Raw genomic sequence first — 13,105 nt, forward strand, 5'->3', positions numbered from 1 at the left:
ATGAGTGTCGCAGAGGTGATTTGGAATTAGGGCTGTGGCGGTCACTCAATTTTGTCAGCCGGTAATTGTCATGCAAATGACTGCCGGTCTCACGGTAATTTACCAATAATTAACATAAACACGTTTAGCATCTCCGGCCTCCACGCATACAAGCTGCCTTTGGAACACCTACATTTAAAAAAGTTAAATAAATCAATTTAATATTGCCTATACCATCACAATATCATCTATTATTTACTTGTCCTCATAATTCAGATTATTAAAATTCAATCATGAAGTGTTCAGAAAGTGATTAGCGGGACAATAGAGCGCTGCGTACCAGGCCATTAGCGAAGGCCGTTAACAAATTTGGTAGACTACCCATCAGCGCCATTCGTTTGCGAAGTTTTGGATGGGATTACCGTGACCAACAGTTATGAATCGTTACTGCCAGTGTGGCGGTAATACAGTCACCGCGACAGCCCTATTTGGAATCCCATTCACGTGATGAGGTAGCCCTGTCTGAGATTATTAACCAATATGTCGCTCTCAAACCTAAATTAATTTACTGTAATGTTTAAGCTGTTGGGTTGGGGTCCCACAATGCATGGACATCATCAGTAATTCATTCGTAAACTAAGGGATGTAGACAGTGTAACTCTAACTTCAACGTAATTCTCTCATTGACATCAATGCATTCGGAAAGTATTCAGAGCCCTTGACTTTTTCCACATTTTGTTACGTTACAGGCTTATTCTAAAATGTATTAAATAGTTGTTGTTTTTTCTTCTCATCAATCTACACACAATAACCCATAATGACAAAGCAAAAACAATTTTTGAAATATCACATTAACGTTTACATAAGTATTCAGACCCTTTACTCAGTACTTTACACTATTTATATAAATGACCCTTTACAATGTCTTGTAAATGTTGTTACATATGGTCCTCTGTAGGTCAATTGGTAGAGCATGGCGCTTGTAACACCAGGGTAGTGGGTTCGACCCCCGGGACCACCCATACGTAAAAATGTATGCACGCATGACTGTAAGTCGCTTTGGATAAGAACGTCTGCTAAATATCATATCATACTTTGTTGAAGCACCTTTGGCAGTGATTACAGCCTCAAGTCTTCTTTGGTGTGACGCTACAAGCTTGGCACACCTGTATTTGGGGAGTTTCTCCCATTCTTCTCTGCAGATCCTCTCAAGCTCTGTCAGGTTGGATGGGGAGCGTTGCTGCACAGCTATTTTCAGGTCTCTCCAGAGATGTTCGATCGGGTTCAAGTCCACTCAAGGACATTCAGAGACTTGTCCCGAAGCCAGTCCTGCGTTGTCTTGGCTGTGTGCTTAGGGCCGTTGTCCTGATGGAAGGTGAACCTTTGCCCCAGCCTGAGGTCCTGAGCGCTCTGGAGCAGGTTTTCATCAAGGATCTCTCTGTACTTTTCTCCGTTCATCTTTCCCTCGATCCTGACTAGTCTCCCAGTCCCTGTTGCTGAAAAACATCCCCACAACATGATGCTGCCACCACCATGCTTCACCGTAGGGATGGTGCCAGGTTTCCTCCAGATGTGACGCTTGGCATTCAGGCCAAAGAGTTCAATCTTGGTTTCATCAGACCAGAGAAGCTTGTTTCTCAGTCCTTTAGGTGCCTCTTGGCAAACTTCAAGCGGGCTGTCATGTGCCTTTTACTGAGGAGGGGCTTCCGTCTGGCCACTCTACTATAAATGGAGGCCACTGTGTTCTTGGGGACCTTCAATACTGCAGAAATATTTTGGTACCCTTCCCCAGATCTGTGCCTCGACACAATCCTGTCTCGGAGCTCTACAGACAATTCCTTCAACCACATGGCTTGGTTTTTGCTCTGACATGGACTGTCAACTGTGGGACCTTATATAGACAGGTGGGTGCCTTTCCAAATCATGTCCAATCAATTGAATTTACCACAGGTGGACTCCAATCAAGTTGTAGAAAGATCTCAAGGATGATCAATGTAAACAGGATGCACGTGAGCTCAATTTCGAGTCTCATAGCAAAGGCTCTGAATACTTACGTAAATAATGTATTTCTGTTTTTTATTTTTTATACATTTGCAAACATTTATAAAAACCTGTTTTCACTTTTTCATTATGGGATATTGTGTGTAGATTGATGGGGACAATTTTTTATTTAATCAATTTTAGAATAAGGCTGTAACGTAACAAAATGTGGTAAAAGTCAAGGGTTCTGAATACTTTCTGAATGCACTGTATGTTTGAGTTGTGTGGACAAATCTAAAGGATTTAACCCCATACATAGTGGTTTCAAGGGCGCTGTGGACATTGAGCAAACTCACCTGGTTGCCTCCACTTTTGGGGTTGACGAACACCAGCAGAGGTTTCATGAGTTGCGAGGGAACAGGCTTCACTATGAAGGGCTTCCATCGACCATCCTGGAGCAGAGAAAACAGTTGAGACAGGAAGATCGCCGCCTCTGTTATCTCAATGTTCTCATCAACAAATGAGACAACATAAGAGGACATTATCATAATCACAATAGTTTTTATGTTAATATGATTTTCCTTACCTCTACTACCTTCTTACTCGGCTTTCCTTTCAGAGATGTGCGTTTCTTCTTTTTACTTGATTTTAATGACGTCTGAGGAGACAAAAACAATTACATCCATTGAATCAACATAACTGTGTTTGTGTGTGTGTGTTGATCATTGCAGTACCTGCGGTTTGCGGACCCGTATGATCCAGGTGGGCGGCACTATGACGGAGGCGTGAGCTCCCAGCGAGCAAGTCTCCTCTATCTGCTGTAGCATGAAGCACGTCACCTTGTTGTGATACTGGACAGAGGAAAGTACAACAATCAATACCATACCAAAGTTACCAAAGTCAGGATACACTCTCTGCTCCAACCTGAAATATCCATCTCAAACTGACCCAAAGTCAGTCTGTCCCAATTTGCTCCCCATCCCTTCCCCTTGACCTTAACGTTTCTATGTTTGCAGAACTGTAATGTGTAAGAAATACAGTGGAAGCTCGACCACTAAACTGCTTATACCTATCCAGACCCTTCAGATATGCAAACATCGAAGAGTTAGGGCCAAGGGAAAAGGGTTGGGTGTGAATCGGGACCGGCTGTAACAGTTGCTACAGTCTATGGACTGCTGGTACTTACTGCCTGTTTGCACCAAGAACAGCTGATTGCAACAATCTCTTTACTATGGAATGAGAACTTCTGTTGGAAACCCTGTAGAGGAATAAGTAACATTTTACAAATTTGCATTGAGACAGCTCTTAATGGTTTGCAGTACTTCAGTATCCGTAGAGCAGGGGTGTCAAACTCATTCCATGGAGGGCCTAGTGTCTGCAGGTTTTTGGTTTTTCCTTTCAATTAAACCTTAGACAACCAGGTGTGGGGAGTTCCTTACTAATTAGTGACCTTCATTCCTTTAATCAAGTACAAGGGAGGAGCGAAAACCCACAGCCACTCGTTCCTCCGTGGAATGAGTTTGACACCTGTGCTGTACAGTGAGCTCCAAAAGTATTGGGACAGTGACAAACGTTTTGTTGTTTTGGCTCTGTACTCCAGAAATTTGGATTTGAAATGATTATGACGATGAGTGCAAACTGTAAGCTTTAATTTCATTCATATCAGGTGAACCATTTAGAAATTACAGCACTTTTTGTACATAGTCCCCAAATTTAAAAGGGGACCAAAAGTATTGGAGCAAATTCACTTATATGTGTATTAAAGTAGTCAAAAGTTTTGTATTTGGTACCATATTCCTAGCACGCAATGATTACATCAAGCTTGTGACTCTACATGATTACAGATAGTCCTGAATGAATAGTCAATCATGATGAGTGTAAAGTTACAGATGCACAAATATCATACCCTCCCCCCAAAAATGCTTGTCTTGGGGGTATGATATTTGTAACTTTCTCACTTATCATTATTCACAAATCATTTAGGACTATCTGTAAGTTTAGAAACATTTTCTATTCTTCTTTACAGTAAAAGTGACCTCAAAATGACACAATATATTATTTACCATTCATTTCTATTGAGAACAAAGAAATCTGAAACACAACCAAAATAAACAGCATCCAACAAGTACACATATAAGTGAATTTGTCCCAAATCTTTTGGTCCACTAAAATGAAGGGGCAATGTACAAAAAGTGCTGTAATTTTGGTTCACCCGATATGGATGAAAATACCCTACAATTAAAGCTGACCTCATAGTATAATTTATGGGCTCCCGAGTGGCGCAGCGGTCTAAGGCATTGCATCTCAGTGCTTGAGGCGTCACTACAGACCCCTTGGTTCGATTCCAGGCTGTATCACAACCGGCCGTGATTGGGAGTCCCAAAGGGCGGCGCACAATTGGCCCAGTGTCGTCCGGGTTTGGCCGGTGTAGGCCGTCATTGTAAATAACAATTAGTTCTTAACTGACTTGCCTAGTTAAATAAAGGTCAAATAAAAAAATAAAAATCCAAAGTGCTGGAGTACAGAGACAAAAAATGTGTCACTGTCCCAATACTTTTGGAGCTCACTGTATACAGTGCTTTAAAAAGTATTCACACCCCATGACTTATTCCACATTTTGTTGTGTTACAGCCTGAATTCAAAATGGATTAATTAGATTTTTTTCCATTGTCAAGTCTTGCCATAGATCTTCAAGCAGATTTAAGTCAAAACTGTAACTAGGCCACTCTGGAACATTCTATGTTGTCTTGGTAAGCAACTCCAGTGTATATTTAGCCTTGTGCTTTAGGTTATAGTCCTGCTAAAAGGTGATTTTTTCTCCCAGTGTCTGTTGGAAAGCAGACTGAACCAGGTGTTCCTCTAGGATTTTGCCTGTGCTTCACACTATTCCGTTTCTTTTTATCCTAAAAAACTCCCTAGTCCTTGTCGATGACAAGCATATCCATAACCTGATGCAGCTACCACCATGCTTGAAAATATGAAGAGTGGTACTCAGTGATGTGTTGTGTTGGATTTGCCCCAAACATAACGCTTTGTATTCAGGATATAAAGTTAATTTCTTTGCCACATTTTTTTGCAGTTTTGGAATATTTTTATTCTGTACAGGCTTCCTTCTTTTCACCCTGTCATTTAGATTAGTATTGTGGAGTAACTACACTGTTGTTGATTCATCCTCAGTTTTCTCCTATAACAGCAATTAAACTGTAACTGTTTTAAAGTCACCATTAGCCTCATGGTGAAATCCCTGAGTGGTTTCCTTCCTCTCCTGCAACTGAGTTAGGAAGGACGCCTATATCTTTGTAGTGACTGGGTGTATAGAGACACCATCCAAAGTGTAATTAATAACATCACCACGCTCAAAGGGATATTTAATGTCTTCTTTTTTACCCATCTACCAATAGGTGCCCTTCTTTGAGAGGCTTTGGAAAACCTCCCTGGTCTTTCTGGTTGAATCTGTGTTTGAAATTCACTGCTCGACTGAGGGACCTTACAGATAATTGTTGGGTACAGAGATGAGGTAGTCATAAACAAATCATGTTAAACACTATTATTGCACACAGAGAGAGCCCATGCAACTTATTATGTGACTTGTAAAGCACATTTTTATTCCTGAACTTATTTAGGCTTGCCATAACAAAGGGGATGAATACTTATTGACTCAAGACATTTCAGCTTTTCATTTTTAATGAATGTGTAAAAACAAATTATGGGGTATTGTGTGTAGGCCAGTGACACAACATCTCATTTTAATCTATTTTAAATTCAGACTGTAACACAACTTAATGTCGGAAAAGTAAAGGGGTGTGCATACTTTCTGAAGGCACTGTATGTGAATCTATGGTTGGTGAATGGTTCTCACTGACCTTCCCACACTGTCGACACTTCCCAGTCTGTCGCCTCCTGTGGACCCAATGGTGACGGACAACGTTGGGCTGGAATTTAGGAAACATTGTTGAGTCAACGTCACATTACAAATCATAATGTACAATACAGAAGACTTCTGTGTCACCCAAAGCTGCTTTGAAATTATTGAGACTGAAATTGACTAAAGTAGACTGAATCAGTTAGAATGAGTGAGACAGAAATACAGTCAACGAACAAATAACTTGGAGAGAAACAAAGATAACGTGGTGCCGGTACCAGAAAGATACTGACCTCTCGAATGTTTCGAGATCCGGGTTCCCTAAACGATGGCTTACATCTAAAATTTATCTGTGGAGAGAAAATACAATAACATTGGTCAAAAACATAAATATTCCTGGTTATGTTGTATAAGTATAATCTAATAATTGATCAAGTTTATAGTCACTTACCTTTTCTAGCTGCTCGATACACATGGTGTGGACTGCTATTTTGCAGCCAGCACATTTTTTCCTCGCCACTGACTTTTGCTGTGGTAGAATCACAGAGAGAATATTTATCTTTATTTGGAAAATACTAATAATAAACCAGATGGTCATCTTCCATGAAGAAAATTGTGTGACTTGCTTCAGCTCTTTAAAAGTATGTTTGTGGAAGTGGGTATGATAGCCTGAACATGTGAAAGTTGATTTGGTGTCTCTAGCTTGAACGGTTCAAGAGTTACTGTTGGTGGGTTATTATACACTAATTTATGCAAATTTCTATAGTTATAGTTGATACAAGTTTTTAAGAATTTGAAGTTAGGATAGCCTGAACATGTGAAAGTTGGTTTGGTGTATCTAGCTTAAAAGGTTCAAGCTTTACTGTTGGTGAGTTATTTTATGCAATTCTATGCCTATTTATATAGTTATAGTTTATCAACATTTTAAAGAATTTGATGTTAGGATAGCCTGAATGTTTTAAAGTTGGTCTTGTATAATGAACAAAAATATAAACGCAACATGCAACAATTTCAAAGATTTTACTGAGTTACAATTCATATAAGGAAATCAGTCAATTGAAATAAATAAATTAGGCCCTAATCTATGGATTTCACATGACTGGGCAGAGGTGTAGCCATGGGTGGCCCTGGGAGGGCATAGTCCTACCCACTGGGGAGCCAGGCCCAGCCAATTAGAATGTGTTTTTCCCCACAAAATGGCTTTACTACAGACATAAATACAGGTGAAGAAGCCAGATGTGGAGGTCCTGGGCTGGCATGGGTTCACGTGGTCTGCGGTTGTGAGGCCGGTTGGGCGTACTGCCAAATTCTCTAAAACAACGTTACATTCTCTGGGAACAGCTCTGGTGGACATTCCTGCAGTCAGCATGCCAATTGCACGCGTCCCTCAAAACTTGTGGCATTGTGTTGTGTGACAAAACTGAACATTTTAGAGTGTCCTTTTATTGTCCCCAGCACAAGGTGCACCGGTGTAATGATCATGCTGTTTAATCACCTTCTTGATATGCCACACCTGTCAGGTGGATGGATTATCTTGGCAAAGGAGAAATTTAACAGGGATGTAAACAAATTTGTGCACAAAATTTGAGAGAAATAAGCTTTTTGTGCTTATGGAACATTTCTGGGATCTTTTATGTCAGCTCATGAAACATGGGACCAACACTTTACATGTTGTTTTTATATTTCTGTTCAGTGTAGCTTAATTGGACAAGGAGCAGGACCATTTGGAATAGCTACCTCTGTATTGCTATGGTTCTCATTCAAACCCATTTTAATTTATGCACATATTTTATGGTTATAGTTCAAAAAGTATATATAATATCACAAATATTTTACCATTCTAGTCTATGGCCCATTTCTGCCATTGAAATGCATTGGTATCCATAGCAATGGCTCCGTTTGGGCTGCTCAATAACGAGACATGAGGGCTGTTAGCTGACGTTGGCTAGCTATTGTCGCTTTAAACTCTAACAAACAGCTGTAACTTTTGATTGGTAGAAGATAATTCTGTTGTGATTTCAGGAAAGTAGTAAAAATATCAGTTGTTTATAAAAAAAAATCGAAAATGTTGACGCGGTTGCTAAAACAGCTGTTAGACTGGTAGAAAATATTATTTACCTGATTTAAGATTTGAATAGCAGAGAAGTAGAGGAAGATTCATATTCTCTAACCTTTTGTCTAACTTGTTGGGAAAGTGGTCAAAGGAGCTGATTTGTGTCAAAAGTTGCATTCACAGTGAATGGAATGTTGAAGTCGTGATGTCAATGGAAGCTTTAGAATGTTGAAGAAATCCCATGAAAGTGGATGAAGTTTAATAAAAGTTTAAAAACTATAAATATAATCAAATAGTTGTATACAATCACACTATTCAAGACCAGTCTGCACGTTTTACATTTTGAATGGTGTTTCTAGCTTAAACGGTGTACGAGGAGTAGCGTTATAAAAAATAATAACTATAAGTCCGAAATAAGTGGTACAATATTTAAAGTGTGGCTGCTTTGCACGCCACATTAACACAGTGAGGGAAAAAAGTATTTGATCCCCTGCTGATTTTGTACATTTGCCCACTGACAAAGAAATGATCAGTCTACAATTTTAATGGTAGGTTTATTTGAACAGTAAGAGACAGAATAACAACAAAAAAATCCAGAAAAACGCATGTCAAAAATTTTATAAATTGATTTGCATTTTAATGAAGGAAATAAGTATTTGACCCCCTCTCAATCAGAAAGATTTCTGGCTCCCAGGTGTCTTTCATACACGTAACGAGCTGAGATTAGGAGCACACTCTTAAAGGGAGTGCTCCTAATCTCAGCTTGTTACCTGTATAAAAGACACCTGTCCACAGAAGCAATCAATCAATCAGATTCCAAACTCTCCACCATGGACAAGACCAAAGAGCTCTCCAAGGATGTCAGGGACAAGATTGTAGACCTACACAAGGCTGGAATGGGCTACAAGACCATCGCCAAGCAGCTTGGTGAGAAGGTGACAACAGTTGGTGCGATTATTCGCAAATGGAAGAAACACAAAAGAACTGTCAATCTCCCTCGGCCTGGGGCTCCATGCAAGATCTCACCTCGTGGAGTTGCAATGATCATGAGAACGGTGAGGAATCAGCCCAGAACTACATGGGAGGATCTTGTCAATGATCTCAAGGCAGCTGGGACCATAGTCACCAAGAAAACAATTGGTAACACACTACGCCGTGAAGGACTGAAATCCTGCAGCGCCCGCAAGGTCCCCCTGCTCAAGAAAGCACATATACAGGCCCGTCTGAAGTTTGCCAATGAACATCTGAATGATTCAGAGGAGAACTGGGTGAAAGTGTTGTGGTCAGATGAGACCAAAATCGAGCTCTTTGGCATCAACTCAACTCGCCGTGTTTGGAGGAGGAGGAATGCTGCCTATGACCCCAAGAACACCATCCCCACCGTCAAACATGGAGGTGGAAACATTATGCTTTGGGGGTGTTTTTCTGCTAAGGGGACAGGACAACTTCAACGCATCAAAGGGACGATGGACGGGGCCATGTACCGTCAAATCTTGGGTGAGAACCTCCTTCCCTCAGCCAGGGCATTGAAAATGGGTCGTGGATGGGTATTCCAGCATGACAATAACCCAAAACACACAGCCAAGGCAACAAAGGAGTGGCTCAAGAAGAAGCACATTAAGGTCCTGGAGTGGCCTAGCCAGTCTCCAGACCTTAATCCCATAGAAAATCTGTGGAGGAAGATGAAGGTTCGAGTTGCCAAACGTCAGCCTCGAAACCTTAATGACTTGGAGAAGATCTGCAAAGTGGGACAAAATCCCTCCTAAGATGTATGCAAACCTGGTGGCCAACTAAAATAAACGTCTGACCTCTGTGATTGCCAACAAGGGTTTTGCCACCAAGTACTAAGTCATGTTTTGCAGAGGGGTCAAATACTTATTTCCCTCATTAAAATGCAAATCAATTCATAACATTTTTGACATGCGTTTTTCTGGATTTCTTTGTTGTTATTCTGTCTCTCACTGTTCAAATAAACCTACCATTAAAATTATAGACTGATCATGTCTTTGTCAGTGGGCAAACGTACAAAATCAGCAGGGGATCAAATACTTGTTTCCCTCACTGTAAATCATTAGAAAACATATTCTATTGAAAATGTACCCAAAAGAATGCTGCAATAATGTACTACTGTAACAGTCTCAATAATCTAAAATATACTTTTATAAATTATATCATGCAGATGAGTATTTCTGTGAATAACAGAGGGTGCTCAAACACAGCATTCTATCCTAGTACAGTACAATTGTAGTGAAGGCTCACCATTGTCTTTGTGATGCAGTACTGCTCTCCAACGTAACAGACGTCTCCTGAGACACTGGTCTCAAACCAGATATGGTCCCCAAACTGGGCATTATCCTGGGAGGACAGAGAAGATAATATGGAAGTAATTTATCCACATTATAAAGGTTGGACAAATGTCACCAGTTTTCAGTTTTTATCTCAGATGAAAATGCTACTGTATGTTTGGTTGGGCAGCGACACCCATTTCACCTCTTTTGTCTCCCCATTTCACCTCTTTTTGTCTCATTTCACCTATTTTTGTCTCCCCATTTGTCTAAAACCTGTGTGAACACACACAACTAAGCAAATCTTCACCATAGCATTTCTGTAACAAGAAAAGGCCCACATGTGCTATTTCTGGAATCTCTGCTGTAGCGGCCTTGAATGGGACCTTTCTAAACCGTTATACACCGGAGGCTATACTCACACTCCAGTCGACAGTGTTGCAGTTCTCTCGAAGTGGGTCAGTCTTGCCTGGGGCACTGGGCTGGGCTGCCAAGTGCTGGAGGCCTGACTTAGCGATAGCTTTCCTGAAACAATTAAACAAAACGAGAAATAATCAAGCCTTTTAAAAGGATCTGCAGTACAGTACAATACAACACCCAAGGCTGTGATGTCAAACCTATTTTTTTGTTTAAACTGCAGGCAGCAGAGAAATGTATTTAATTTGCTTGAAGTTTTACTATTTACTATTACTATTTCACCATACTGTACATTCAATTGACCTTTCAGAAATCCAATCGAACATTGATCAACATCAAGACCATATACATTTCATCAAACCACTGAAACACATTTATAGGCATGATTCTGTGACCCCACCTATGTGTGTGTGTATTTGTGTGTGTGTGTGTCTGTGTGTGCCCCTGTGTGCGTGTCTGTGTTTTCACACTGGATCTACCTCCTCAGCTATCATACGAACATGTTTGACCAACACTACTGATAGTCAGTCCATTTGTCACTATCGAGACCTATGTCTCAGGCCCTCCCGCCTTTAAGACTGGTAGAGAGCCTAGCAATGCTAACTAGGAGATCAATGCTGTAGCAGTGTGTTACTCAGCTCCAACCAGCTAGCGCTACTTTGTTAGCAGTGTCGCTATTGAGTTAGCTCTATGGAGGTTGTCATTATGGGCTGAGGAATGAGAATGACATGACAGCTCATATGAGGAGTACATCTGATTTGGGGCAGGTTCATTATAGCATAAGAACTAGGGAATATTTGTTAGCATTTAAACAAAAGAGGTGGGTTTTGGGGTCTTTTGGATAGGCCTAACCTATGTCACAAATGTTTGCCTTAGAAAATATCACCACAGGAGTTATGAGCATTGTCACTCACTCACAACGATCAACACACGTTTCTCAACAACCGATCACAAAAAAACACAACGTTCCTCCTCAAATTAAAAGGATAGTGAGATAGTACTAGTCACTCACAAAACAACACAAAGCAGCTTGCTACCACAGATTCACTCAGGTGTTACGATGGAAGAACATTAACAAAGACGGGACCCTGTCTGATGGAGGTAATTAACTACATACAGAAGGAACCCACTCCATGTCTCCAGCCGGGGGTCGTAGTAGGCCCCCAGGGAAGGGCTGAGTGAACTTGCTGAGTGGCTCCTGCAGAAGGCGGGGTGGCTGAGGTAGACGGTTGAGCTCCGGCGGTTGGGCAGTGGAAGCCCCCTCCCTGGCCAGGGGCTGCCTGCTTTGGAGATGGTAGAGATTCGCCGCTGCCTTATCTGTCTGGAGCGCCCGCAGTAGCGGCCGTATGGCGTGGCCTCACCCGGTGAGAGGCGTGACGAGTTTCTCCGCAGGCAGCGGGGGGCACGTATGAGGGGCCGAGATGAGGAGACTCTCTCGGCCACCACTCCCAGCAGCGAGGGGTAATGTTGGGTAAGCCACCAGGAAGTGTCCTCTATTTCCCTGTCGGAAACGTCCACCTCTTCCACTACTTCGGCTGGGTGCTGGAGCTCCTCATCGGGGTCGAAGGGCTGGCTGTCCTCGGAAAGACTGTGGTGGTCGTCGTTGCTGTCGCCGTCCGAGTGTAGGGTGCTGGAGCGGGACAGGGCCCTGCTGCCACCTCCACTGCTTCTCATCTCCACCTGCTGCTCCCCAGCTGTCAGGCACAGATTCCCCAGGCTCCCCTCTCCCCCGCCCTCCTCCTCCTCAGTCATCTGGATGAGGCTGGCCAGCAGCATGGAGGGCCCCAGCAGGTGGGTGTCGATGGTGCGCAGCTTGCGGTGCCGCACGGCGAAGCGCGGGTTCATGCTGACCGTGGTGGTGCTGGAGCGTCTCCGGACATGGCTGCCAGAGGATGATTTGGCGTTGGATGATTTGGCGTAGCCGGCCACCTTGGCTAGCTGGCCGCTCCCCGCACAGTGACCCCCCGCCAGCGGGAGCGGGAGCCCTTGTAGCTGCACGCTGGAGCGGCGCCGTTGGGCCAGAGCGGCCGAGGGGAGGCCCACGCTAGAGCGCCGGCGAGCCTTACTGGTCGGCAGGGCAACACTGGGGCGGCGGTTACTGCAGCAATAGTCCAGCTCCACCTCTTCCTCGTCCCGCGAGCCCGTCTCCTTCCTCTTAAAGTGGCGGCGGAAAAAGGTATCCATGGTAGCCTGAGGGAGGGACTGCCCTTTTCAAAATACTCCTTTGTGGCTGTTGGCGCAGAAATGAGTCCATGAGCTTGCGTTACAGAATTAGACACCACTACCTACTGCCATCTTAAGAAAGCAATACTGTGCAAGGGTATATAATACCAGTGAGATTTTAAGAAAGCAATACTGTGTGCAAGGGTATATAATATCAGTGAGAAAAAAGCCATAAAAAGGGCATAGTTATATGAACTGGAGGAAGTTAAGTCATACTTGCCTGTTTCTGAAATAGATAGTAGATATATGAAGACCTTTCAGTGTCCATTAATCAGTAATACAATATTCTTTGTTACGGGTTGGGAT

At 42.5% G+C, this 13,105-nt stretch overlaps 1 protein-coding gene across 4 annotated transcripts in view; it reads right to left on the reverse strand.

Moving 5' to 3' along the window:
* The window catches only part of dgkzb (diacylglycerol kinase, zeta b), an 86,987-nt gene that overhangs the window by 17,406 nt on the left and 56,476 nt on the right, over positions 1-13,105 (reverse strand). For 3 of the 4 annotated variants that reach the window (XM_041837795.2, XM_041837796.2, XM_041837794.2), the window contains exons 2-10: positions 10,582-10,684; positions 10,134-10,229; positions 6,273-6,350; positions 6,115-6,171; positions 5,823-5,891; positions 3,146-3,217; positions 2,694-2,810; positions 2,546-2,617; positions 2,316-2,411 (exon numbers count right to left, since the gene is read on the reverse strand). In XM_041837795.2, coding sequence (XP_041693729.1) covers positions 2,316-2,411; positions 2,546-2,617; positions 2,694-2,810; positions 3,146-3,217; positions 5,823-5,891; positions 6,115-6,171; positions 6,273-6,350; positions 10,134-10,229; positions 10,582-10,684 — 760 coding nt within the window. Of the gene's footprint in view, positions 1-2,315; positions 2,412-2,545; positions 2,618-2,693; positions 2,811-3,145; positions 3,218-5,822; positions 5,892-6,114; positions 6,172-6,272; positions 6,351-10,133; positions 10,230-10,581; positions 10,685-11,693; positions 12,285-13,105 lie in introns of those variants that run through there. The other variant, XM_041837793.2, reaches the window with a different exon arrangement.

The sequence above is a fragment of the Coregonus clupeaformis genome, chromosome 19 (assembly GCF_020615455.1).
Source record: "Coregonus clupeaformis isolate EN_2021a chromosome 19, ASM2061545v1, whole genome shotgun sequence".
Lineage (NCBI taxonomy): Eukaryota > Metazoa > Chordata > Actinopteri > Salmoniformes > Salmonidae > Coregonus > Coregonus clupeaformis.